Genomic DNA, 24,669 nt, shown 5'->3' with positions numbered 1-24,669 from the left:
ATTAACACTAGGAAGTTTAAGAAACAATCCATTGATTTTTAAGAGGTAAAACCTTTGGATTTCTAGTGCAGGCTAAATACCTGTTGACTCAATCAGAAATGGAAAGAATACTGCTACGATTTTAAAAACAAATGTGACACAATTTCTTGTCCCTCTGTTTTAAATACTTTCCTTGGCAAAAGTACACTGATATGCTACCTTGCGTTTTATAGAATCAGAATTATTAATGAAATACAAGAACAAATTACCAGAAGTTGGAGATTTGCAGCGATCTTCTGGGACGGCTGTCCCTTCATTAATATCACACAGACCTGCTGAAAGACAAAAATGAAAACCAAATAATAACAAAATTACATGAGCACACTGTTGTCGCCCATTCACCACACAGTCACCTACTTACTGTCCCTTTGAGAGAACTCAGAAAACTAAGTCTGATAGTTTTGATTCTATCTTCATTAGCTCAGACATGAAAAATTCTGACTTTGAGGTACCTCCAACTAACACAGCAGTCACCAATTAAATAAATAAAACCATAAATATGAAAGCGATTTCCAAATGAGATAATTTGTTATTCTTGAAGAGCATTCGATATAATAAGAATTTGTTCAAAATCAGTGATAAGAGGAGCACATGACTTACTTCTTTTTAAATTTCTCTAAGGGAAAGCAAGTATTTCATCATTTTAACACAAGGAGGACACTCAACTCAGAGAGGCTTCCCCTAAGCATCTCTCAAATGCTTCTCTTACATGTTTCTGAACAATAATTAAGAAAAATTATGCTTTCCTAAAGTTGCAAAATTCAAAATATTGCATTTACCTATCCTATATTGCTATACCTCTTAAAACATCACATCACAGAACTTTTACAGAGCTCTAAAAACACTTTCATTCCATTGGTATATGTGAATTATGCAAAACTGAGCTATCTCACAGGATGGCCTAAACTCTTAGCAGGAAAAAAAAAAACAAGGTATTTTATGTTACAAATAAGAATTAAATGGTAAAATATAAATTATTACTATGAATATCATAAAAAATCCTGAAAATATAAAAATTGCCAATATACAGGAACATATAAAGAGTCTGGACCAGCAGGGCAGCAGACTAGGTTAGCAAGTCTCACTTAGAAAAAGTCAGGTGTCACATGGTTTATGCTCATGTGTGACCAGCATCTGTTTATTCCTAACTTTGCTAAGAGTCATATGATGTCAAAAATACCTAAAGACACTATGAAATGCTTTATAACAATACTGGCAGAGAACACACAGTCCTGAACTGGTTTTTAGGAAATGCTTTCTATTTTGAATGACTTAATGACTTCATTCTTTCATAAGATAATGATATTTTTTTTATCTTTGTTGAAGTATTGGTTCTAGAAAAAAATACATGATGACAGCAGTTAAGTAAAGGCATGCAAATAATCTTTGGCAAAATACTTGTTTATATAAAGAAATTCTTTCTTAATGTAACACTAACAGCACATCTCCAAGGATTTCTGGTACTATAAAGGAGTATTATAATGTACTTGATGTGAAATAAAGGTAGTTTTGAAATTTTAACCCTTTGATATTTTTATTAACTCTACTAAACACTATACAGATATTTTAAGTGATACTATTCTAATTTTTCAGATAACCCAGGAAGAAATATCTAGGAAGCTGAATTAATGCAGACTGAGATAATTTAACTGAGATATTAAAAATACATTACAGTGACTGCTAAATGAGCTAAATACACTTTCAGCGCCATTTACTTCATATGCACAGAAAGTCTGAAGTCCACGCCTGTGCTGGTTGACTTCTCCTTGACCCTCTGATATGTGACAGCTTGTTAAGTCTCTAACTTTATTTCCTTTCCTTTTCAACCTACTTCCCAGCACACAAACTTTCCTTCTATTCTTCTATTCATAATTCACTGATCTTACGAGAGCAACTTGGATTTGCTACTGTCTTGCTTGAAATGCTCCTTTACCAGACTTCCTTATAGATGATACTCTCACTTCACTTAAGTCTTTCTCCAAAGTCACGTGGATCGTATATTTGAACACCCTTAAGACTGTCTTAAAACTGTCTTCCTTTAATTCTGCTTCCCCTTGGAAAAGTATACATACTTATATCTTCTACATTGCCTTTTCCAGGAAGATAGAAATTGTACGAGGACAGAGATTCTTTTTTATACTGCTATTACCAACAATGGTGCACAGTACATGGTGGGTGTTCAAATGTTTGTGAATATCTGATTGAGTGGATCGACACAAAAGAAGAAGCATACAGTCTAATCCATCCTTTCTGCTTCTTCCAAAATATTTTCAACAAGTATTTCTAGCACTAGAGTTCCAGGTTTTGCTCAAATGTATCCCAACCCAAGCAGCCAGCTGGCCAAATGAAACATTTACAGAGTGCTTAAAACAGCACCACATACATCTTTGATTCAGACACTAGAAACTAATGGGGTCTACTCCCTGACTGTCAGTGAGCCTCCCTCTATTAGCTTAAAGTTTTTGTTGTTCTGTTTTCCTGAATGCTAAACAATCTCTAATAATATTCACTCTCAAAATTAAGGCAATGACTTAGTTTACCCCACAGGTCCTATATGTCCAGTCTCACAAGGTGTTTCATTTCCTCTACAGATAGATAATATATTGAGGCTGAGAATTATCTTCAGGGTCTTATTAGGAATCCCAGACATTGAGCAAGAAGTAACTATTACCTGACTGACTGGAGTATACACAGCCATCACTTGGGAAGGGCCATAAGCCTGACAGACCAGCCAGAGACCTGGACACCAGCTGGGCATGCACCATTCAGGCCCAACAATAATTGGTAAGAATCTCTATACCTAACTTCTTAGAAAGTGTGGGTATGTAGTGATTGCCATCTGGCTTCTTGCTCTGTCATGTGCGATAAACATCTACTCTGTTTCACCACCGTGGGGTCAGGGGTTGGTTTGTCACACACGGGGTATATGCACGGAGGTTTGGGGGTTTCTGCAACGCTCACTATGTGTAGGTTTTGTTCTAAGCTTTTAACTCACTTAACCATCAAAGCACACGATTAGGTAGACATTATGATCCTCATTTTCAAGAGAAGAAATGCAGATACTGAGTGCTTCAGGTATCTTACACAGGGCTTATAAATTATTTCTGGAGATGGTCCACCTTATTACCTACGCTATAGGTATTTTACTAACGGAAAGTTCTATATAAATAAGGCAAAAACATGATTTAAAAATTAAAAAAAGAAATTTTCAGCACATTGCACATTAATACATTCAGAAATATGGTCACATTTTTGGCACACATTAAGTTCTAGATAACAGCTGAGTGTCAGCAATATTTCAGTCACAAGATATGGTGTGTGTTTATGTGCCATGTCAATGATTACACTAACGTTATGAGGGATTAATAATCTTCATTTTATAAATGAAGATTCTGACCTTTGGAAAAGTATCTCTCAGGTATCACACACTTAAAAATGAAATACAAGAGATCATATTTACATGCCTAACAAAATCTCTAAGTAGATTTCATATGAGTTATACTTGAGCCACATTATTCTGTACATATCCAATAAAGCTTTATCAACTGGACTCTAATATTTATTGCTGAAAACATTTCCTTTGATTTAAGTTTATAGTTTCTATCTATAAATATCTCTTGAGTCTTTACTCTGCCACAAAATGCAGTAACTAGCACTTAGATAATGATGTTCTTTTCCAAATATTCAGATGGGATATTTAACTTACTCTTTGAAATATTGAACAAGACATTATTACCCATTATTCAGTGTAACAGATACATTAGCAGAGGAATACTGCATCAAAATTAGGTCAGAAATTGATCCATTAGCTGCTACTATCATTTCATCTGAGGACAAGGAATATTGGAAACCATTTTCTAAAATAAAAGGTCAGAGAGTAAACAATTTAGATTTTTGAGCATAGATTTGTTTTAGCCATGCAACTCTAAAGTTGCAGTACCAAAGTTACTACAGACAATACCCCCCAAATTCTGGCTGCACTTGATAAAACTGCATTCAAAAACCAGGCAGTGAGTCACATTTGGCCTTGAAGAAGGTATGTGCTGAACTTTGGTATAATCAGTCTTGCAACTGTCAAACTAAACTAGGTATAATGTCACTTGCACCCATTTGGTTCATAAAAGTACCAAACTATTCCTTTTTAAATCCCTCAGTAACTTCAGGAAACATTATGCCAATACGTTGCCAAAAGTCATCATTGTAGTCAATAAGAATGTAAAATTGATTTTGCTAAACTTTTCGTTAATTCCTACTGGTGTCTACTGATCAATTCTAGTTATACACATGTATATGCTCATGAAAATACTCCAATTTGCACACCAACTAAACTGATTTGTAAAATATTTGACCTTTATTACCTCTTAAATTCACAAGTTCTGTTGCCTTCTTTTTATTATTGCTTAATCCATTTATTTGATAGAGGCTTAGACTGTAATTTCTCTTTTTAATTTTAATCCTTCTCAGAAAAATCATTCTTTTAAATGGTGACATGGGAAACAAAGATATTTTCTTTGATATCTGTTTATCAACTGTCACTTACCATCGCCCCAAAATTGGAGTCTCAATCCTACATGAACCAAATTTTCACTCCATGTAAATATTCTTTATTTCTTATATTTCCTGCTTTTGGAAGTTAGCTTAATTCAACACAGTACTTAAGTACTGCGGAGCCTTTCTATATATTATGACTGAGTCCCTAATTCCTTTTTGTACACAGTAGTCTCATATTTTCTGTGGTTTTCCTTCCCACAGTTTCAGTAATCCACAGTCAATTATACTCTAGAAATACTAAGAGGAAATTTACACAACTGTTTAGTAACTTTTAAATTGTGTGCCCATTCTGCAGTGTGATAAAGTTAAGCACTGTCCCGTCTGGGATGTGAATCATCATCCCTTTCCTCAGCAGCTTCCTGTTGCATAAACCACCCACACATTAGTCACTTCGGAGTCAGTAATCAGATTGGCCAAGGTGGTTTCAACAGTACTTGTGCTTGTCTAACACCATGTTGCAGTGCCTACACCACTGTACTACTCATGTCACCCTTTAGATAGTTTATTATCTCACCTTATCACAAGTAGAAGATGGATAAGCACAGTCCAATCTGATATTTTGAGAGTGAGACATATTTAAAGAGTTTTTATCATAGTATGTTGTTATACCTGCTGTATTCTGTCACTACTGTTTTTGCTCTTGTTGTTAATTTTAAGCTCAATCTTAGAATTAAATTTTATCTCAAGTATATACGTATGAGAAAAGTCCAGAACATACAGAGTTCAGCAGTATCTACAGGCTCAGATATTGTGGAACATACTCCCCAAGGATAAAGATGGAGTATTGTAGCATTTTCTGCTTTGCTTCTAATACACATCAACACACTCACACATATTCTAGATATTTCAAGTTCACATGACTAAGATCTTTAGCTGTTTCTACTTTTTTATTTAAAATACTAAGATGTGAAAATAGTTGTAATCGCAGTAAGAAACTTCATTTTAAAACGTCTTACCATAAGTTTTCAAAGAAAAGACAGTTTTATTATTTCTATAATGAAAATGCAGTCCAGATTTTTAGCAACAGTACAACTACATTGTAATAAAGTACTAACACATTTAAACTAAACCTGGATAACAACAGTTTATCTTACAAAATAAATTTATGAGTAATAGTAATGCTAAATCTATGAAAATATATTAGCATTTATTACTTGACAAAAAGTTTCCTGACGCAAACTCATCTACCAAAAGAGAAAGCAAAGCAATGTGATGGCATCTGGGCTCTGCCTCGTGGCTGCACTGTAACATGCGCACTGTATCAGATTTTTTTTGTATCGATGCAATTACAAAATTTTAGTACCAGTCACTCCATATTTAGTTTTATTTGAACTATAAAAACTATCCTGAGCAATCAGAATTGTTCTTTACATATTTAAATATAACTTTCATGAAACAAAATGCCAAATGCCAATATACTGAAGCATAACAGTGAATATCAAGAACTAATACAGGAACACTAAAATAGTTTTCTTCTGTTTAACAGCTAATTCTTAAACGTAAAGCGAAGCTAACAGTAACATGAGTGATATGGAGTTTACTGCAACACAAAACAAAGAAATTAAAATCAATAATTTTTTAATCTTATGGTAAAACTGGTCTTTAGATAAATTTAGATATTTAATTTCTAGAAATTTTCTATATACTATCATAATGTATGAAGAAGAAAAGCAACCAATTGATTTTAGATTAGTAAAAAGTATGTAACAATTTTTAAAATTTTGATCTTTTAAAAATCCGTTCTTTCATGCTAATGTTCTTTCTAAAACTATCAGTTTCTTTGCTTTGTGAGGAAAATGCGGTTGGGACAGAGGTATTTAAATAGCCTTCTTCATATTTACATGCACATACTATGAGATGAATCTAATGAATATATTTTAGAGAACATCTTAATATACTTTTAAAAATAAATGAGCAAAGAACATAAATGACTCTGTAGTCATTTATTTATAGAAATAAATGACTCTATAGATAAAAACAAACATGGCACAACATAAATAACTTACTTAAAACAGAAGAACGCAGTTTTTTCACAGATTCAGAATATAAGCTAGAAAGGCCGCACATGCAAGAGGTCGCAATCAGCATACCTTCGTGAAAGCAATGAAAAGTGGAAGGAAATAAACGCAGACAGAACTACTAGAATGGTGTGGTGGGGACAGCGATCTCTGCTGGAGATATTACATGACAAAATGCTCACACTCACACACAAAATGGGGGGGGGGGAATTGTAAAAGAAAAAACTGATCCTATCAAAGTGACAGGAAAGTTTATATTCCCTTATATGAAATTCTTAGGAAGTATAAAATTGGCAGAATTAAGCAATATCATACTGACATCATTTATAAATAAAGTCTCAGAAATAACCACAATTTTTAGTTTCTTAAAAGTGTTTCCAAAAATGCAATATTCTACAAATGAGTTCGATATTGCCCAAAAGGGATCCCCTCAGCCTCTGGTCCAACGGAGCAGACCAGGACACAAGGCCACAGGGCAGTTACACCTGGATGTCTCATCAGGGCCTTAAGTCTTCATGTCATGACGTGAAAGGCAGCAATACCAGTAATTCTAGCAATGATATTTATAGTAGTGTGCCATCAGGCATTAGTGCTGAAACATTACAATTCAAGATTGATTACATGTGAAACAGAAAATGGAAAATGTTATAAAGAGAACTCTAAGTGAATGTGGACTTGTACTGAACAAGGATATCTGAAAATGCAACACTTTTGAAGATTTCAAACACATGTCCACATCTCTTTATTTTAATACAGCAATAACTTATTTCTGTAAGTTAAGTGATGGAAACAAATAATTCATTGCTCTGATAAATAACACACAGCAAGGAGGAAAATCTACAGAGGAATTTTTTTCTATAATGATACTAATGTTCTTGAAGAAATCTGGCACTGTAGTTCTTTCTTAACGTGCAATAAACTCTGAGTACATTAAAACAAAAAGGAAAGAGCAGTAACAACACAAACAAGACTCATACCCCTTGTCCTGTTTTTTTCAGATTATATATAGATTAAGTCGGGCAAACTACATATGTACAGACAGAAGTCAGCCTTGACACACACCCCACGGCTCAGGGTCTCTTCCCCTTCGCCCCTTACCTCCGGATGGTTGTCGAGATTTGCGAGGGGATCGGGGTTCTCGCCGATAAGGATCGTTAGACCCATATAACTCAATGGTGCCCAGATTAAGCAGCACTGCCTTCTGGAGGTAGTCCACCAGAGCGATGCCATTACAATTACCAAAAACCACTCTGTCGGAAAAAAGCACAAGTTATCAGAAGAAAATGTATCATAGCCTACAAGAAACATGAGGGGATTTTCAGAAAATTCTTTGAAATGAAAGGTAGCCTTTGAAATGAATGACAGGCATGACAATACAGACTGTAATGCCTTCTTGCAAACCTGTTTATTTTAGATCTGCTGTAACAACAACAACAAAAAAGACCCAGTCAATATTACTTAACCAATTATCAGCATCACTTATGAAAAACATTTAGCAAAGGTGTTGAAACTTGATCAGAACTGTTAAGTATCCTACACTAAGCAAGATAATGTGCGTAACGTGTGTGTGTGGGTATGTGTGTGTGCGCGCTGTCTCAATGGCATCTTGCTCCCTCCAGGGAAGACAGCCCCTTCCGCTAGGAAAGGAGTGATTTATCTACTGGGGAAAGCTTTCATAATCCCCACACTGCAATAAAGAAAAAGCATGAACTGTGAAAGTCTCCCTTGAAAGCATTTATAGCCCGTTCTCAATTATGAATCAGAAACCACGACTCAATGAACCATAATAGAGGAATTTTTACACTTTTAAGATCTCTGAAGACGGAAGATAGCAGCACACCCAAGTGAACGAGATCATGTGAGATCACTGTGGGGGTTTGAAGACTACATCAGACATCAATGGAGAGAAAAAATCATAATTCAGTTCAGGCTGAATACTGCCACGCAAGGATGTAAACAAGAGCCTCATAGATTTTTTTCAGCTAAAGCCTAAATACAGACTTTGATGTTATTTTCTCAGCAAGAATTCAAAATTTAAAAATATGGGCCTGGTGTGGTGGCGCAGTGGTTAAGGGCCTTGCCTTGCACGCTCCAGGATCCCATATGGGCGCCGGTTCTATCCCGGCAGCCCCGCTTCCCTTCCAGCTCCCTGCCTGTGGTCCGGGAAGCAGTCGAGGACGGCCCAAAGCTTTGGGACCCTGCACCCGTGTGGGAGACCCGGAAAAGGCTCCTGGCTTCAGATTGGCATAGTATCGGCCATTGCGCTCACTTGGGGAGTGAATCATCGGATGGAAGATCTTCCTGTCTGTCTCTCCTCTCTGTATATCCGCCTTTCCAATAAAAATAAAATCTTTAAAAAAAAATTTTAAATATGGAGAGCCCAGTTCAATGGCCCAGTGGCTAAATCCCTGCCTTGATGCACCTGGATTCCATATTTGGGTGCTGGTTCATGTTTTGGCTGTTCCACTTCCCTTCCAGCTCCCTGCTTGTGGTCTGGGCAAGCAGCAGAGGATGGCCCAAAGCCTTAGGACCCTGCACCCAGGTGGGAGACCCAGAAGAAGCTCCTTGCCCCTGGCTTCAGATCAGCTCAGCTTAGAGTGTTGTGACCACTTGGGGAGTGAACTCTGTAAATCTGCCTTTCCAATAAAATAAATCAATCTTTAAAATAAAAAAAAAATGCACAGAAAGGGCCAAAGAAAATAAAACTCTGTAATTAACTTATTTGCAGCTTCCTAAGAAACTTTCTGTGTGCCTTCTGCTTCTTCCCTATTTGCTTCCTTTATGGTTCTGAATAGTTAGATATTTAACAGGAAAGGGCTTCTCCTTACTTTGTGAAACAGTAAACAAAGGATATGAGAAAAGACTATCTCAGACAATAGTAGCCTGAACTGAGCGAACAACTCCATTAGACGGAGTAGGCTGCAGTAGCTACCGGGGAGGCGCGGGGGAACAGTCCCTAACCCTTACTATTCAAAAAGGAGGCAGCGATCCACCAAACATAAAATGCTCTGGCACTAAACACTTAACAAGAAGTACTTACATAGCACAGCTGATTTTAAGAACAAAACAAATATTTTGTAAGTTTATCACATTGTAATAAAAAGTATGAGGGAACCTTGAACAGTTTGTGGGATTTCCCTCTGAACCTACGAAAACTTAACCAAACTTGTATTTAGGGTTGGGTATTACACAATGGGATGGATTCCTCTTTATGATGCCCACACTCTACACTGGAATGCCTGTTTCAAGTCCCACTACTCTATTTCTGATCCGATTTCCTACTACAGCACCTAAGGGGCAGTAAAGGACATCCCAAGTATTTAGGTTCCTGTTATACAGGCAGGAGACTGGATACAGTTCCTGGCTCATTGCTTTGGTCTGGCCTAACCTTGGCTCTTACAGGCATTTGAGTAAGTCAGCAGATGAAAGAGCGCTCTCTTTCTGTCACTATGTTTTGCAAATAAATACATGAATCCTTGTAAAAAGAAAAACAGTGCAAGAATTCTGAAATCCATGCATGGTTTCTCATAAAAAGCTCATGGAAACTATATATATTATGAACTCAGTATGACCTTCAAAACTATGCATCAAAACAAACATCTTTTAATACCATTTTTATATACTTTTTGAAGTGGCTATGCATATATAATTAGTTTTATGTGGCATGAATAATAAATAACAATAAAATCCATTTGTATAGATGATACTACTATGGATTTACAATTCAACAAGTTACTTTTGGAAGTGGAAAGAACAAATACACAGCTATGGTTCAGAATCAGTTTATGATGATCAGTTTTTCATTGTTTGTTTCCCATTACACTGAGTTATAAAACAAAAAGTATTTCTTTAACACTATCTCAATGGGCAGACATTTGGATTAGTAGTGGTTAAGATGTTGCTGGGAATACCCAGAGCCCCTATCAGAACGCCAGGGTTACAGGACCCACTTGGCTCTTGGCTGAGCCTCCTGAGGGTGCACGCTCTGGAAGGTACCAGGTGATGGCTCAAGTACTTGAGCTCCTGTCTGACTTCCTGTTTTCCAGTTCTGAGCACTTTGCTCTGCCCTGCCCAGTCCAAGCTGCTGCAGGTAGTTGGGGAGTGAACCAGGAGGTCTCTCTTTAAAAAAAGTAAGAAACAAAAGAACCCTTTTTCTTAATTAATTCATTCATTCTTGTGATATTTACTCTATATCAGGAAGCAGTTTACCCAAAGGAGTAAATTATTCAAGATAAAATTATATTCCAAGCAAACATTAAAACTGGCCTGAAATGGAAGTTATAGCAAAACTCATTCTTCTGTATTTTTAAAAATAAAATGATTTCTGGGATATTAAGAAGAAACTCACAATACGCTGACTTATACTTACAGTCCATAGGAAGAATTGACGGCCAAGCTGGTTATTTGTTGTGGTGGTTCTCCACCCACCCACACCAACTGAATAACCAGCTCCATCTGGTAACCTGGAGACTGCTTCAGTGGTGAGTTTTTAACTCTGAAATAAAAAAGAAAAGTATAATCATTTAATTCAATTTTAAGTATCTTATTAGTATACATGCATAATTATACAGTTAGAAAAATAACATGATACATGGAACACTACTAAAATGCTAGAAATTGTAACTGTAAAAGTAAGAATCTTATTCTCTAAAATTATTTATCTAGTTCGAGAGACTAAATTTATATCTAGATAACAACAACAATAAGAAAAAACAAGAAATGCTGTATAAGTTCTCACCATGGGAGAGAATGCTAGATGTGAAGGGGGGAGGGGAAGAAGTGGGAGGAGGAATAGCAGAAAGGACAGAGAACCATGAGAAGGAGTAGCCCAGGAATCAGCAAGAAAAAAAATCAAGTGAGAAAATTAGGCAAGTTAGAAACATTACTTAAAATTTCAGGTATAATTTAAGAAGTGGCTATATTGGCACATTTAAGATATAAGTGACCAGTTCATAGAAGTCTTATTTTAGCCATGATTAAGCAATAAAAAAAAAGCACCTTAAGCCTCATTAAAAATGTCTCCAATTTGTAAAAACTTAGAACTGATCAAGAAATGAGAAGGCTATTTGAATTTTAAAACTGTAAAACAGGAGAAATTCTGCATTTTATGTTACAAAATCTATAACAGAAAGGAACAGAAGACATTAAAAGATGGAGAAATGTAAGATGTTCCTGGATCAGTAGAATCCATCAAAATGGCCATGTTACTGAGAGTGTACACAGATTCAATGTAATCCCGGTCTAAATCCCAGTGACACTCTTCTCAGAGCTAGAAAACATAATGCCAAAATTATCTGGAAACAGAAGAGATAGCCAAAGGTATTGTAAAAAGATAAAAACATGGGTGGAGGAATCACAATACTAGATTTTAAGACATAACGACAGGGCAGTAGTAATCAAAACAGACTGGCATCGAAGAAAAATAGAGATCAGTGGTACAGAATCTCTGAGCAGAATTCACGCATGGACAGTAAACCTAATCTTTGAGAAGAGAACTGAAAATAATAAAGGCCAGTCTCTTCAACAAATGCTATTGGGCTAATTGGATATTGGCTTGCAGAAGTAAGAACAAAATCCCATCTTTCACCTTATGCAAATATCAGCTCTAAATTGATAAAAGACTTAAATTTGCACTCAGACACCATCAAATTTCTGGTGGCAAACTGTATTTTAGATATTAGAAAAACAAAAAACAAATAAATGCTTTATACATTATTATAGTATTGGAAAAAGTTGAGAAAATGGAATCAACATATTAGTCTGTATTTCAAAGCCTAATTACAGTCAAACATGTAATGGAACATTAGCTAACAATTCTGTGTGCTTATGTGCACAATGCAGAGCATGGGAGAGGAACTTGAAACCTTGGACATCAATGCCATCTGGAGCTGGGTGGTTCCTGGTGTGTGCACTGTGTGGTGTTTATCATAATCCCTGGGTTCCCTCTGCTAAATGTCAATACCATCACCTTCTCCCACTGTGGCAACCAGACATCTCAACTATTACATAGCATTCCCTAGCAAAAGAGGCCAAAGTCATGCCCGGCTGAGAATTGCCTGCTTAGAATACACAACCTTGAATTTTATAAACAGATAAAGCATCTTTCAAAAGCCTGCACTTTCAGAATGAGCATGATATATCTTTGGGATGAGTGCATTTAGGCTTAAAAAGAAGATACCACAACAGTTGAAAAACTAGCTGTTAATAAGAAAGATTCTAACAAAAACAAGATTCTAATAAAAAACAAAGCCATGCAAAACTTGGTTCGTTTTAATCAACATACATTCTCTTACTTAACCATCTTCTATACTTGGAACACACTACTGTCTGGCTCTCACCCACAGCCATCTCTGAATCTCTTTAATCTCTTCTGAAAGCACTTTTGCTTCACCAGCCCAAATGACTTCTCAGTAAACTTTGTTAACCATAATTACATAGTCTTTAGTTTTTCTATATTTTTAAACTCTCTATTTTTTTGCCTTATTTGTATTTTAAAAGATAATACATACCCTTGAACAAATTTAACCACTCAATTATAAAAATGATAGAAAAATGACATTTATCCCATTATTCCTGTATAAAATATATATTTAAAATTGGAATTCTATTGGCTAAAGCAAAGATATTCCATTGTGAGAGAAGAGTAACAACAACAAAAAAAAAAGATTATGGAATAACTAAAGCTCTAAAGACTGAAAAAAAAAATCCAGAATTTACGACTGGGAAGTCTGAGCATAAATTTGATCTATGTATAAATGTATATTAAACACTGATACATTCAGAAAGATTGAAACACAGAGAAAATCCCTATTGTTACTTTATTATTGAGATAAAATATTGGTATTTAAAGGAAAAAAAATCATGGAATGCCAACATATTCCTCTTCATGGCACGAAAAAATCAATTATGCTACTTTATTTCACCACAAAATAATGCTACTGCAGCTTTACTTGTTTACAGTTGAAGATATACAAATCCGTGATCATAATTTTATGACTTACTTTAAACATGGTACATTATCACGGAGCCCATCGGATGAACTGCTACTGGTAGAGGGATGAGACTGAGGTGGAACGGGCTGAGAATTGGAACTTCCCACAGGTGTTGACAAAGGAGGAGGCTGCTCAACGTCAGGAGAGTCCACATCATTTATCTCATATAACAATCGGATTTCAAGCATCTGTTGTAAAAGAAGGCCAGCTTACCTCCTGGTGCTCAGTACCATTCATTTTATTACAGTTGACAAACATACACAAATTGCAATGGAAAGAATATTCTATAGACAAAAATTTATCAAAATTTCTGCAAGAAGGATTTAATGAGGAGAAAATGCTTTTTCAAAAAAATGTTTGTGTAGGAGAAGATACATTCACAAATGCATCATGGATTTAGCAACAACATACTTCATAAATATCAAATCAAGAAGACTTGCATTAGTTTGATGAGCTTTTTTTAAAGGAAACATACAATAAAATTAAGAACTTATTCGTCAATGAAAAGATACGCAAAAAATGCTGGGTATTTTTAGAAAATAAGAGATGGTGATGTAAATACTGTGATTTTCAAAAGTTCTATACACAACTAATTGCAAATAGTTGTCTAAATAATAATAGTTGTCTAATAGTTGTAATTCATAAATCTCAGTCAGATATTTGAAAACGAAGATAATGAGGAGATTATTACCGGAATGACTTCTGTAATCACTTCTTGCTTGCTAAATCTATATATGATGACATGAGCCGAAACTCCAGCTATGCACAGCATTCTACTTTCTGGACACCAGGAAATGATCTGAATGGCATATGGGTCTTCATCTACAATGTCTGTGTTTGGCCTATCATCTTTACTTCTTGACTTTTCAAATACTTTAGATGTCTTCAGCTTATATAATACTTGTAAAGTTACTAGAAAATAAAGACAGTATGTTTGAAAGGTTAGTACAAAAACAACACATATAAGGTAATGTTTAATAAATATAGAGAGAAACAGCTTATATTTTTCTGAGCCATTTATCCAGGCTTTCTACATTGTAATAGTTTTATCTGTATTTAGATAACATTTTCATCGCATTCACTGAATGCACTAAAACAAAAAGACAGATTTGGATAACCTGAAAAAATAACAAAAAATGTTATACAATGAAAATAATATAAAAAATATTGCTTTCTCAAAAGACTTTTTATATATTTTCTCTAGAAAAGTTAGTAATATTATTAAACACTTCTACATGATAGAATAACATATCCTGGGTTACCTGCCACTCAAGTTTTTCCAAATTTCAATTATTACAGTCAGTCAGTCTCTACTGTGTAGCCACCAGACATATTTCAAAGACAATACAAACTTTTGTGAAATAAACATTAAATAATTCTAAAGTTTTAATCTGAAAATTCTGATTTCTCTGTAGGTTGGAGAAAAATCTTACAAAAATTTTTCAAGAAAGCATTTAAATATTTCCTGAGAATTATTGACTTACTATTATCTTTAAAAATACTTTGCTCTTAAAACTCCTAAACTCATATACTTATAAAATGAATAGCCTTTTTAAAATACTTTGAAATATCCCTTATATGTCTACTTAAAAACAGGACTACCAAGGCAATGGTGGTGTCACACAACGTGCAAATGTGAATGTTGAAAACACTTACTTGCAGAAGCATCCCAGAACTTAACTGATCCATCAGCATGTCTGTAAAAAGCAAATGAATTAAGAATGTGATGAAAAGAAAAAAATTATAGTATTTTTTCTTAAAAGATAGCGACAAAAATAGGGCAAAAGGTGAAATCTGGATAAATCGACAAATTCTTAACAATAACTTATTTCTATCTTATTACAAAATAAAGAAAGTCTGGGTGGGTCTCAGGATGGGGCGTCTCATGCCTGGATCCCAGACGACAGCCACCATGTGCACGTGGTGAGCTGTTCCTGGGCCTGCCTGGGCTCCACAGGCTGCTTCCTTTGGGGTGAATACACCGAGGGAGGAGGTCTCCATGACTGGGCAGGTCCGGGACCCACCCGCCACCTTCATTGGGCGGTGAATGGGATTTGGGAGGGGCGCAACCTTGGGCCTGGGAATTTAAACTTCCTGCAGCTTCCCACCTGCTGGTGGGTCTCAGGATGGGGCGGGGCGTCTCATGCCAGGGCGGCCAGGGCGCCATTTCTTGCCAGGCTCCACCTGCTGGCTGCCCGGCCGGGGAGCTCTGGGGTTTTGGTTCTTTGAGTCACTGCTTAGTTAGCTCCAGGTAGAACCCATTGTGCTTCTAGGACCTGAAACATTCGTAAAGATTCCAACTGGCAGTAACTCTTCCTTTGTAAAACTTGTAATCACTGAACAATGCCGACCACCAAATACCAGTCCATGCAGAAGCGATGGCTTGGGGCTTGTCCTGCAAAAGTAGCTCCAACAGCTGGCTAATGTGTCAATTGGTAATGGAACAGAGTAGATCAGGCACGAATGAGCAAACCTTAGCCCACAAGCCAAACTAGAAACCAGGAGGGAGCACAGGTCATGCCAAGCTAGGCTCTTATATCTACTGGTCCACATGAGCCAGGGACGCTAAGCCACAGTGTCTAAGGCAGAGGTCGGGACACGTGAGGGGCTGTGCCAAGCTGAGTCAGAGCAAACACTGGCATGCGAGTGAACTATGGCTGGGAACAGGCCCGGTTGGGGAGCTAAGGGGCCAACACTAGCTGGGTTGAGGTTCCTGCCAAGGGGCGTGTGGCCTGGAATGGGGACTGCATTCTGATCTGGAAACGGTTGTAGTCTCCTTTGGCACAAGTGTGGACTGGGATTGGATGCACCGAACCGGGCCAGACCCCAACACCCCCTGGTGTCCTGGAGGACCAGGGCAGATGTGCGATGGACTAGGCAAGGTCTCAAACCCCTACTGAGCTGTGTGTGAGACATATGTGGGTATGGACAAACCATGGCTGGGCTGAAACATCCAACAGCAAGAACCAGATTGGGTTGAAGGCCAGTTAGGAAAAGCCACAGTTCCTGCTATGACAGGAGGTGGACTGAGTAGGGCTGGCTTATGGACCCACTGGTAAGCATGAAACCTGGCATTGGGAGAGGTTCTGATGGAGGAGCCTGGGCAACTCCTCTGGCAGGACACAGACCTGGCAGGTAAGTGCAAGAAACATGATAGGAAACAGCCCAGAAGAGGCCATGGAAAGTTACCCACTGGCATACAATTGGCAGGGGTTGGGGAAAGACCAGGCTGAATCTGTCCAAGTCATCCACTGGCAAATCCAAGCACCAGTGTGGGTCAAGCCAGGTTCAGTCGCAACAAAGACTAGTGCACAATACAGAATGCCAAGGTGAGGTTGCCTATACCGGAAGGGACCGCAGCGCCCAACCAGCACGAGAACAAGGAAAGGAGGGGGCAGAGCCGGCAGGGGAATAAGGGAGGGTTCCTTTGCTGAACAACTACTCCTGCAGGAGAGCGTAGGCTGGGATGGGGGCAGACCAGACTAGGCAGGACTACCACACCTGTGCACGTCAAGTGGCCTGGATCAGGGAAAAGCCGGGCTGGGCAGATTATTCCTACTGGTGCAAACAAAATTAGAGTGGGTGAGGGTTGTTTGGGCTTAGCCACAGCATCAGCTGGAATCTGGGAGTGGGAAAGGCCTGGGAGGGAAATAGTGGGCTCATCCCTCTTGGGTTACCGCTTCCACGGGAGGACATAAAACTAAGACAGCGGCTGGGGTGGAATGGGGTGTGGGACAGACTGGATTACTGCTACACATACTGGCAATCCAGGGTAGGGGGCGGGCCTGGTGGGGGTTATTGCGGGTCGCTCCAACTAGGCTCGCACTGGTTTATGTGAGGACCGAGTATGTGCTGGGCAGAACCAGGCTGAACTGCAAAACCCATTGGTTCCAGTGGAAGTCGGGAGTGAAAACAGAACCAACCCAGCAATTACAACCACCAGCTGATCAGGGCGATGGACTGTGCCAGGCCCTGTACTTGCTAGCACATAAAAGAAGTTTCTTTGAAGATCTTCCTAATCTAAATGCTGGACTCAGAACTCTTAACCAAGAAAAGAGAGAAGACAGAACAGGTCAACCAACCATCTCAGCTATATGATGGACTATGTCAATCAGTGGATTTTTCAAAGACCTCATAGTGCTTGGAGTGGCAAAATTGGCAGCAATTCATAACTGTGGCAATATCAAAACCACTTGAGCAAGAACCTCAGAGCATGCCCTACATGCGGGACCTGGGGAGGGTGGGAAACTGGGTGGGCCTTCTCCCTTAATACCCCCTTTAAACATGAAGGAAACAATATGGAAAAAATACTAGTCTTACCCACTTTCCTGTAGCCCTTGAACCTTTCTGCCCTAATTAACTATATAAAGAGTATAAAAAAATAATAAATAAATAAATAAATAAATAAAAGTCTGTAAGTTGCCAGTAAGTTAAAAGTCATGCAGTCTTAATTAACATATTTATCTACTATTGATTTACTTGGTGAAAGCTGTTACTTACCCTGTAATAATTATTTCTGGGTAACTTTGAGCACCCAAGCCCCAATTACCTCCATTGATGGGCCATTCCTATTAAAAAAAAAATTACTATGTAAAATAATTTGCAAGCATATCAAATGTCATGATAATGTGAATACATTACTTATAAAAATACTAAACATATTTTATTTCCAAAATAGTTTAAAAAAAATTTTCTATTGAGTATCAATGTTATCAAGCATCCCAAGGTGATAAGCACAACAAATGTAACACTGACTATTGAAACTCATATTTAATACCTTTTTGCTGTAACCTTGACGTTTCTGTCGAGCTCCAACAGAATAAAGTGCAGGAATAAGGTCCACAGGACAATCAGCAAAATATTCACAACACGTTACCGGGGATTCATGTATATTCAAAGGGTAAGGGTTTTCAAATATAGGATAGCTTTAACAGGAGAGAAATATTAATTTAGTGAATTATAAACAATAATCAGCACAAAAGGAAAATTTTCAAAAACATTTTTATTAAACTGATTTTTATGTTAAACTGTAAAGATTTTTGGTCTATTTTAAGATGCTCTATTAAAAGAATGAATGGAAAAGCAATATTTCCAATTACATAACATTTGCCACACATAAAACTAAATGTGCTTAATAAAGTGTGCCTCATTTAAGTCTTTCACCAAACTTTTGACAGAGGCATTTTATTGAAGAACACTTGCAGTGGTGAAGGTGCCAAGTACATGCCACCTGGCAACGAGTAGCAGCAGAAACTGCCCACTACAAGCAGTAAGGTTCTCAACAGCAGATCCTCGTAGCAGCAGAGGCAACGCATTTTCTACACTTTCTATCACCAGTCCAGTGTTTAGTCAAGAACATTTTCCTGTTTTAGTAATCATTTAAAATAAAATTCTACCATAAATGCTATCTAGATAGGAAATTATTTTACTGAAAAAGACAAATTCTCTCAAAAATCATGAAATTAAAGTAAAATCTTATAGGAAAACACAAATGATACTCCTAGAATGTGATAATTTTTTAAAAAGACTTGTTTACTTTTATTGGGAAGTCATATTCAGAGAGACAAGGAGAGACACAGAGACAGATTTCCCATCCTCTGGTTCACTCTCCAAGTGGGAAAAATGACCAGAGCGGAGCTGAACCAAAGCCAAATCCTAGGAGCTTCTTCCAGGTCTCCCATGTGGGTGCAAGGTGCCAAGGCTTTAGGCTGACTTCAACTGCCCTACCAGGCTATAAGCAGGAAGCTGGATGGGAAGTTGTGTAGCCGGGACATGAACCGGTGCCCATATGGGTTTCCCAGTGCACACAAGGCGAGGACTTCAGCCACTAGCTACTACACCGGGCCCAGAATGTAATATAGTTTTTAAAAATATTTTGAATCACCAGCAAGTGGCTTAAAAACACAAAATATGGGGGTGGCGTATGTTAAGCCAAAACCTGTGATGCCAGCATGCCATATGGGTACTGGTTAGATCCCAGCTGTTTCATATCCTCTCTAGCTTCCTATTAATGTCTTGATTAAGAAGTGGAAGAAGTCCCAAGTGCTTGGGCCCATGACACCATGTGGGACACCTGGATAACGCCCCTGGCTCCTGGCTGTGGGCTGGCCCATACCTAGCCTTTGTGGTCAGTCAGGAAGTGAACCATTGGTGAAGTATCTTTCTTTGTGCATCTTTTTTCCTTGCTGTATTATAGTCTTTTAAATAAATAAATCTTTAATAAATGTGTATATACATATATATACATAGATAATAGATAAAAACAGCTAAAAACCTCCCACAAAAATTATTAAAAAAAAAAAACCTGAACACACAAGGTAGCTAATTTGTAAAAACACCAAAAAAAAAAAACCAAAATTAGAAAATTTCAAGTACTTTATAGATTATAAAATGAGCCCAACTATTACTATCCTTTCCCAAACAGAAGATCAAAAGTGTCTTTCTTTACAGCACATAAGTAATCAACTAAAATTCTACTACACTTTATATACATGCAATGGATGCTTTTGCTAAATAAAATGTCTAGCCACAAGTTATTAGCACAGTACTCCTTTGACTTCCAGATCTCAGTACAGATTACATGTGAAAAGTCTTACTTCATTGAAACACCTGATTGTCGTGGGGAGCAGATACTAAGTTAAAGTAAATTTAAGGCTGCCTAAAAGCAAGCACATAATCCTGTTCACGTAGTACAGTTTTCTGATTGCAACACTGTCTACACGAGGCACCAGTGGGGGGCTAGCCCGCGCACTGTGAATGTTGTGCAGCTAGTTGTTTGACCTTCTGAGTAGATGCCAATAGCAACCTCTACTCCAGTAAAAGTGACTGCAGACACTGTGTAATGTCCCCTGGGAAACAAAACCCACCTGCAACTGAGAAACTAAAATATTGATGTGTATACTGAAGTACGCTTAATGACTACTTCTCAGGAGATATGAATAAATAACAATGTGTTTCTAATCAAAGAATTTACAAGTAAAAATATTATCATTAAAAATAGAAGCATAACAAGAAAAATATCATAAAAAGTTTTCAGAGGAACACAGCAAATAAAATAAAATTAATGGTGAGGATGCATATATCAGATAGGATCTTCCTGGTGAAGAAAACAGGGAAAGCCTGAAAAAAGGACTGACTTGGAAAGGTTATGGGGTTTTGATGCAGTGAAGCAACCAGAGTGTTCCGGCTGCTGGGGATTATATTAGAGAAGACACGAAACCATGCTGTGAATTCAATGAACTCTAGTTGTCTCAGAATATGCCATCTGTGGAGGCATTGAGGAACCCAGCTTGTAACCATTTCTACTCAATTCTTTCTTTTCAAAGCAGTAGGCTCAGAAGGAGTTACTAAATAATAATAATAAATGTTAAGGAAACAGGATTGGCATTACATGTAAAGTTAATCTGATTGTGGCATGTATGGCACACTGCAACAGAGAGTGAATGAAACAGACAAAGAGAATTTAGTGGTAACTTATGATGAGGCTAATTTGGAGTGTGCTGCTTTTGCGCGATCCCAAAGTACTCAAGTACCAAATTAAATCATTAAATTTCAGAAATTCAATGCATTTTTGTCACAGATAAGTCTACAAAAATGCAAAACAACTGAGAAATCTGGCAAGTTCTTCACACATGGACTGGAGCTCGAAGGAGGCCAAGGAGATACAGAATATGGCATACCAACAGAATGACTTACCAAATTTCATTTCTTACCCATTTTGTGCAAGGTCTATTAGTACTAAATCCTTTTCTAAAAGAACAACCACCGCATATGGTTCCTGAAAATCTGGAAAAAGAAACAGTGCATGAACAAAAGTTTTCAATATGCAAGAGGACAGGAAAACAAATAAGGGTAGTCAGTTTTAGATAAGATAAATCTAATATCTCATTTTGAAATTTTTATACTTTTATAAAGATGAGCAACAAGCACAAGAAGCTCAGGGTAACTCGTACAGTATTGCAAATTCCAAGGCTGGACATGGATAACAAACCAAAATTTAATCTGAATATTTAGGTACCAGCATTATGGCACAGTGGGTTAAGCTGCCATATGGGAAGGTAGTATCCCATTCCCAGAGACCTGGTTCTAATTCCAGTTGTTCCAGTTCTGATCTAGCTTCCTGCTCATGTACCTGAGAAGGCAGCAGAAGTTCCAAGAACTTGGACCCCTGCCACCCATGTTGAAACCCAGACTGGAATTCGTGGAGCCTGGCTTCAGCCTGGTTCAAACCTAGCTGTTGAGGTCATTTGGGGAACAAATCAGCAGATGGAAGATCTCTCTCCGTGTATCACTCTTTCAAATTAAGAAAATGTTTAAAAGAAAATCTGAGCTTCCATAACAACAATAACCATTACTTCATCTCACAGAAAAAATAATATAGCTCTAAAATAATATTTATCTTTCTGGGATGCTTTAAAAATGATTGGTAATAACAGAAAAAAAGTGTATCTTTTTACCTGAATGAGCTAGAAATGAAGTTAAAAATATGTAGATTTAATTCCTCTTGAATTATATGATTGTGATGGTTACTCTTTTGTGTCAACTTGTCTGTTCTAAGGTAACCCTAACCATGTGGTCAAACACCTGTGCAGATGTTGCCTTGAGGATATTTTCACAATCTGATTAACATTCAAATCAGCAGACTTTGAGTAGAATCTATTAGTATCTGAATGGATGCACCTTCTCTTATCAGTTCCAGGTCCTGATGACTTAGCTTTTCTGAAGAAGAAGCAACATTATGCTTCAAAACTGCAAGGTAGAAACCCTGCCGGTCCAATCTTGCTTTAGATTCTATACTGCAACATCAACTGTCTGTGAGTTTCTAGATGGCGGGCCTGGCCAACTCCACAGATTGCACAATCGTCAAGCCCCACAACTATTAACTCTTAAAATTAATCAACCAAGCATTTGTCTTTCCAAATATGTATGTCTCTCTTTTTTGTTCTTATTCTCTGGAAAACCCAAGTACATTAGCATTTTACAGTGTCTAAATTTCTTGATATGTGTAGTCTTCTTTCTTCAAAATAGCAAACTAAACTTCTGAAATAAAATTTGAGAGACTATAAAAGAATATCTCTTTCCCAGGAGAATCAGCATGATTGCAGAAGAAAAATAGAAATGTGTCTCTGCCTGGAATATAAAGTATCATCATAAAATTGGCTTTAAAGATGAAGAGCTTACCATTTGGGTATGGCGTCTCACACAGTGTTAGAAAATCAACAATTGGATAGTCCATTTCTAGCACAGCAGTGCTTTTCCCATGCATCACTGTTAAGCAAGGTCTTCTTCCGACAGTATCATATGACAGACCTCCTGATAAAATAATAAAAGGCTCCCTGGAAAGAAAACACATAGTTAGGATTACAATTAGCAATATCAAGATATTTTCTTTTGTATTCTATTTCAATTAATGCTAGAACCACCTTAAATTCTGTAAGACATTTAGTTGAAGAGTCACATGTAGGATTTTAATTGGATTAGGTAAGGCCCAGGTGAATTTCTAAAATTAGCCTACAATAAAAATGAACAGCATTCACATTTAATTCTCTTGGTCTCTAAATGGTTTTCATTGAAACACTATATGAAAGTGTCATAAAATTCTCTCTGGGTTTCTACTGATAAGTCCCTTGAAACTATTGCTCTTATTTTTATTTCTAGTTTTATAAAAGTTCCCAAAGAGAATCTTAACACCTTGAAATATACATTGTATGCAATGAATTCATAACTCACAGACTCATCAAAAATTATTTCAGCTACAAATCACCCTTTGTGAGAACTGCGAAGAGCCACTCATTTCCTGTAAGCCTTACTCTTCATTTGCATCGCTGGGAGACACATTTTCAAACCACACCTCCTTTATACAAATTTATATGCCGCTCTCTTGTCATTTTATAATACCCCTACAACTCTGTTAATCTAATTTCTTCCCTTCCAATCATTAAATCTAAATGGTTTTTCAAAATCTGTAAATACATTTTCTTTATCTCTGATTTCCTTTCCACTGGATAGAAATGAAATTCTATGGGATATATTATACAGATTATTTAAACTCCCGTGTCTGATTTCCAGTCTGTTATGATTTAATGCAATATGTATCTCTACTTTCAAATCAAAGATGGACTCTCAATGAACCTGTTAAATTTATCTTGACAGCAGGATGCTGGACTTTCTGCCATTTTCTATAGCTACAATGTCAGGATACACTTAAACAGCATAATGATGGACTTAGGACTGTTTTTGTAATAATATAGAGGAAGCCAGTTGGTGGAGGGGATTTGAAAGGGGACAGGGAGTCCTGGAGCCTATGGAACAGTATCATAAAGCAAACAAACTTTTTTTAAAATGTTGCCTTAGGTTTTTGTTGTTGCTACACGTGGTGTTTCATTTGCATGTGCTCCAAGTTTTGAGAGTTTCCCTACCCTACATCCTCCTACAAATCAGCCATCAGAGATTGGAGTTTCCAGCAGGGGAGCGCAGATACCTGTCTAACTCTGGCTACAGAATGCTCTCTCATCCCTGCAGAGAGCTGTCCACTTGAACCTAGCACGAAGCTCCAGGACATACACACATGGCCTCAAGAGGGAAGCCCAGGATACCCACCCCGCCAGTTACAGCAGTTCAATCAGTCCTGAGTGGGTCAGATGCTGGAGCCAAATCACCATAAAGTGTTTAAAGCTGACTCCAAAGCCACTAAAACAATCTCCTTCCTCACTCATTGTTCATGAAGTTTACCCCCTTCACCTCCACTTTAAGTCTTCCGGTCTGCTACAAGCAGCATGTAACCAGTAGCTAATGGTAAAAGTCCTAGTTCTGAAACTAAGTCGTGTGCCTCTGAATCTCGGCTCTGTCATTATGTTCTGTGGAATCTTCTACAAGTTGCTGTTTCTGGTTTCCATATTTGTATTAAGAGAGAGAGTAATAAGTTGCAAATGTCACATGGTTTTTTAAATTGTGCATTCCCTGGCGCACAGCACACCCTTTGTAATAGTTAATTACTATTATTTGTCAGTATCATTAAATCATCATTATCACCTACTGTGAAAATTTCTTTCATGAGCGGAAAATAAAAC

The 24,669-nt window shown here is 37.4% G+C and overlaps 1 protein-coding gene across 7 annotated transcripts in view; it reads right to left on the bottom strand.

Moving 5' to 3' along the window:
* Window positions 1–24,669, bottom strand: part of STXBP5 (syntaxin binding protein 5) — a 171,959-nt gene that overhangs the window by 44,998 nt on the left and 102,292 nt on the right. For 4 of the 7 annotated variants that reach the window (XM_040965605.1, XM_040965608.1, XM_040965609.1 and 1 more), the window contains exons 10-19: window positions 22,781–22,935; window positions 21,313–21,385; window positions 18,378–18,525; window positions 18,101–18,168; window positions 15,257–15,297; window positions 14,292–14,512; window positions 13,610–13,788; window positions 10,978–11,103; window positions 7,707–7,858; window positions 249–314 (exon numbers count right to left, since the gene is read on the bottom strand). In XM_040965605.1, coding sequence (XP_040821539.1) covers window positions 249–314; window positions 7,707–7,858; window positions 10,978–11,103; window positions 13,610–13,788; window positions 14,292–14,512; window positions 15,257–15,297; window positions 18,101–18,168; window positions 18,378–18,525; window positions 21,313–21,385; window positions 22,781–22,935 — 1,229 coding nt within the window. The remainder of the gene's footprint in view (window positions 1–248; window positions 315–7,706; window positions 7,859–10,977; window positions 11,104–13,609; window positions 13,789–14,291; window positions 14,513–15,256; window positions 15,298–18,100; window positions 18,169–18,377; window positions 18,526–21,312; window positions 21,386–22,780; window positions 22,936–24,669) is intronic. The other 3 variants (XM_040965606.1, XM_040965610.1, XM_040965612.1) reach the window with 1 other exon arrangement.

The sequence above is a fragment of the Ochotona curzoniae genome, unplaced genomic scaffold (genome assembly GCF_017591425.1).
Source record: "Ochotona curzoniae isolate NIBS_2020 unplaced genomic scaffold, NIBS_Ocur_1.0 scaffold_3890, whole genome shotgun sequence".
NCBI classification, from domain to species: Eukaryota; Metazoa; Chordata; class Mammalia; order Lagomorpha; family Ochotonidae; genus Ochotona; species Ochotona curzoniae.
Note: the sequence above shows the minus strand (reverse complement) of the source record. Positions and strands in the feature narration are given on the sequence as shown.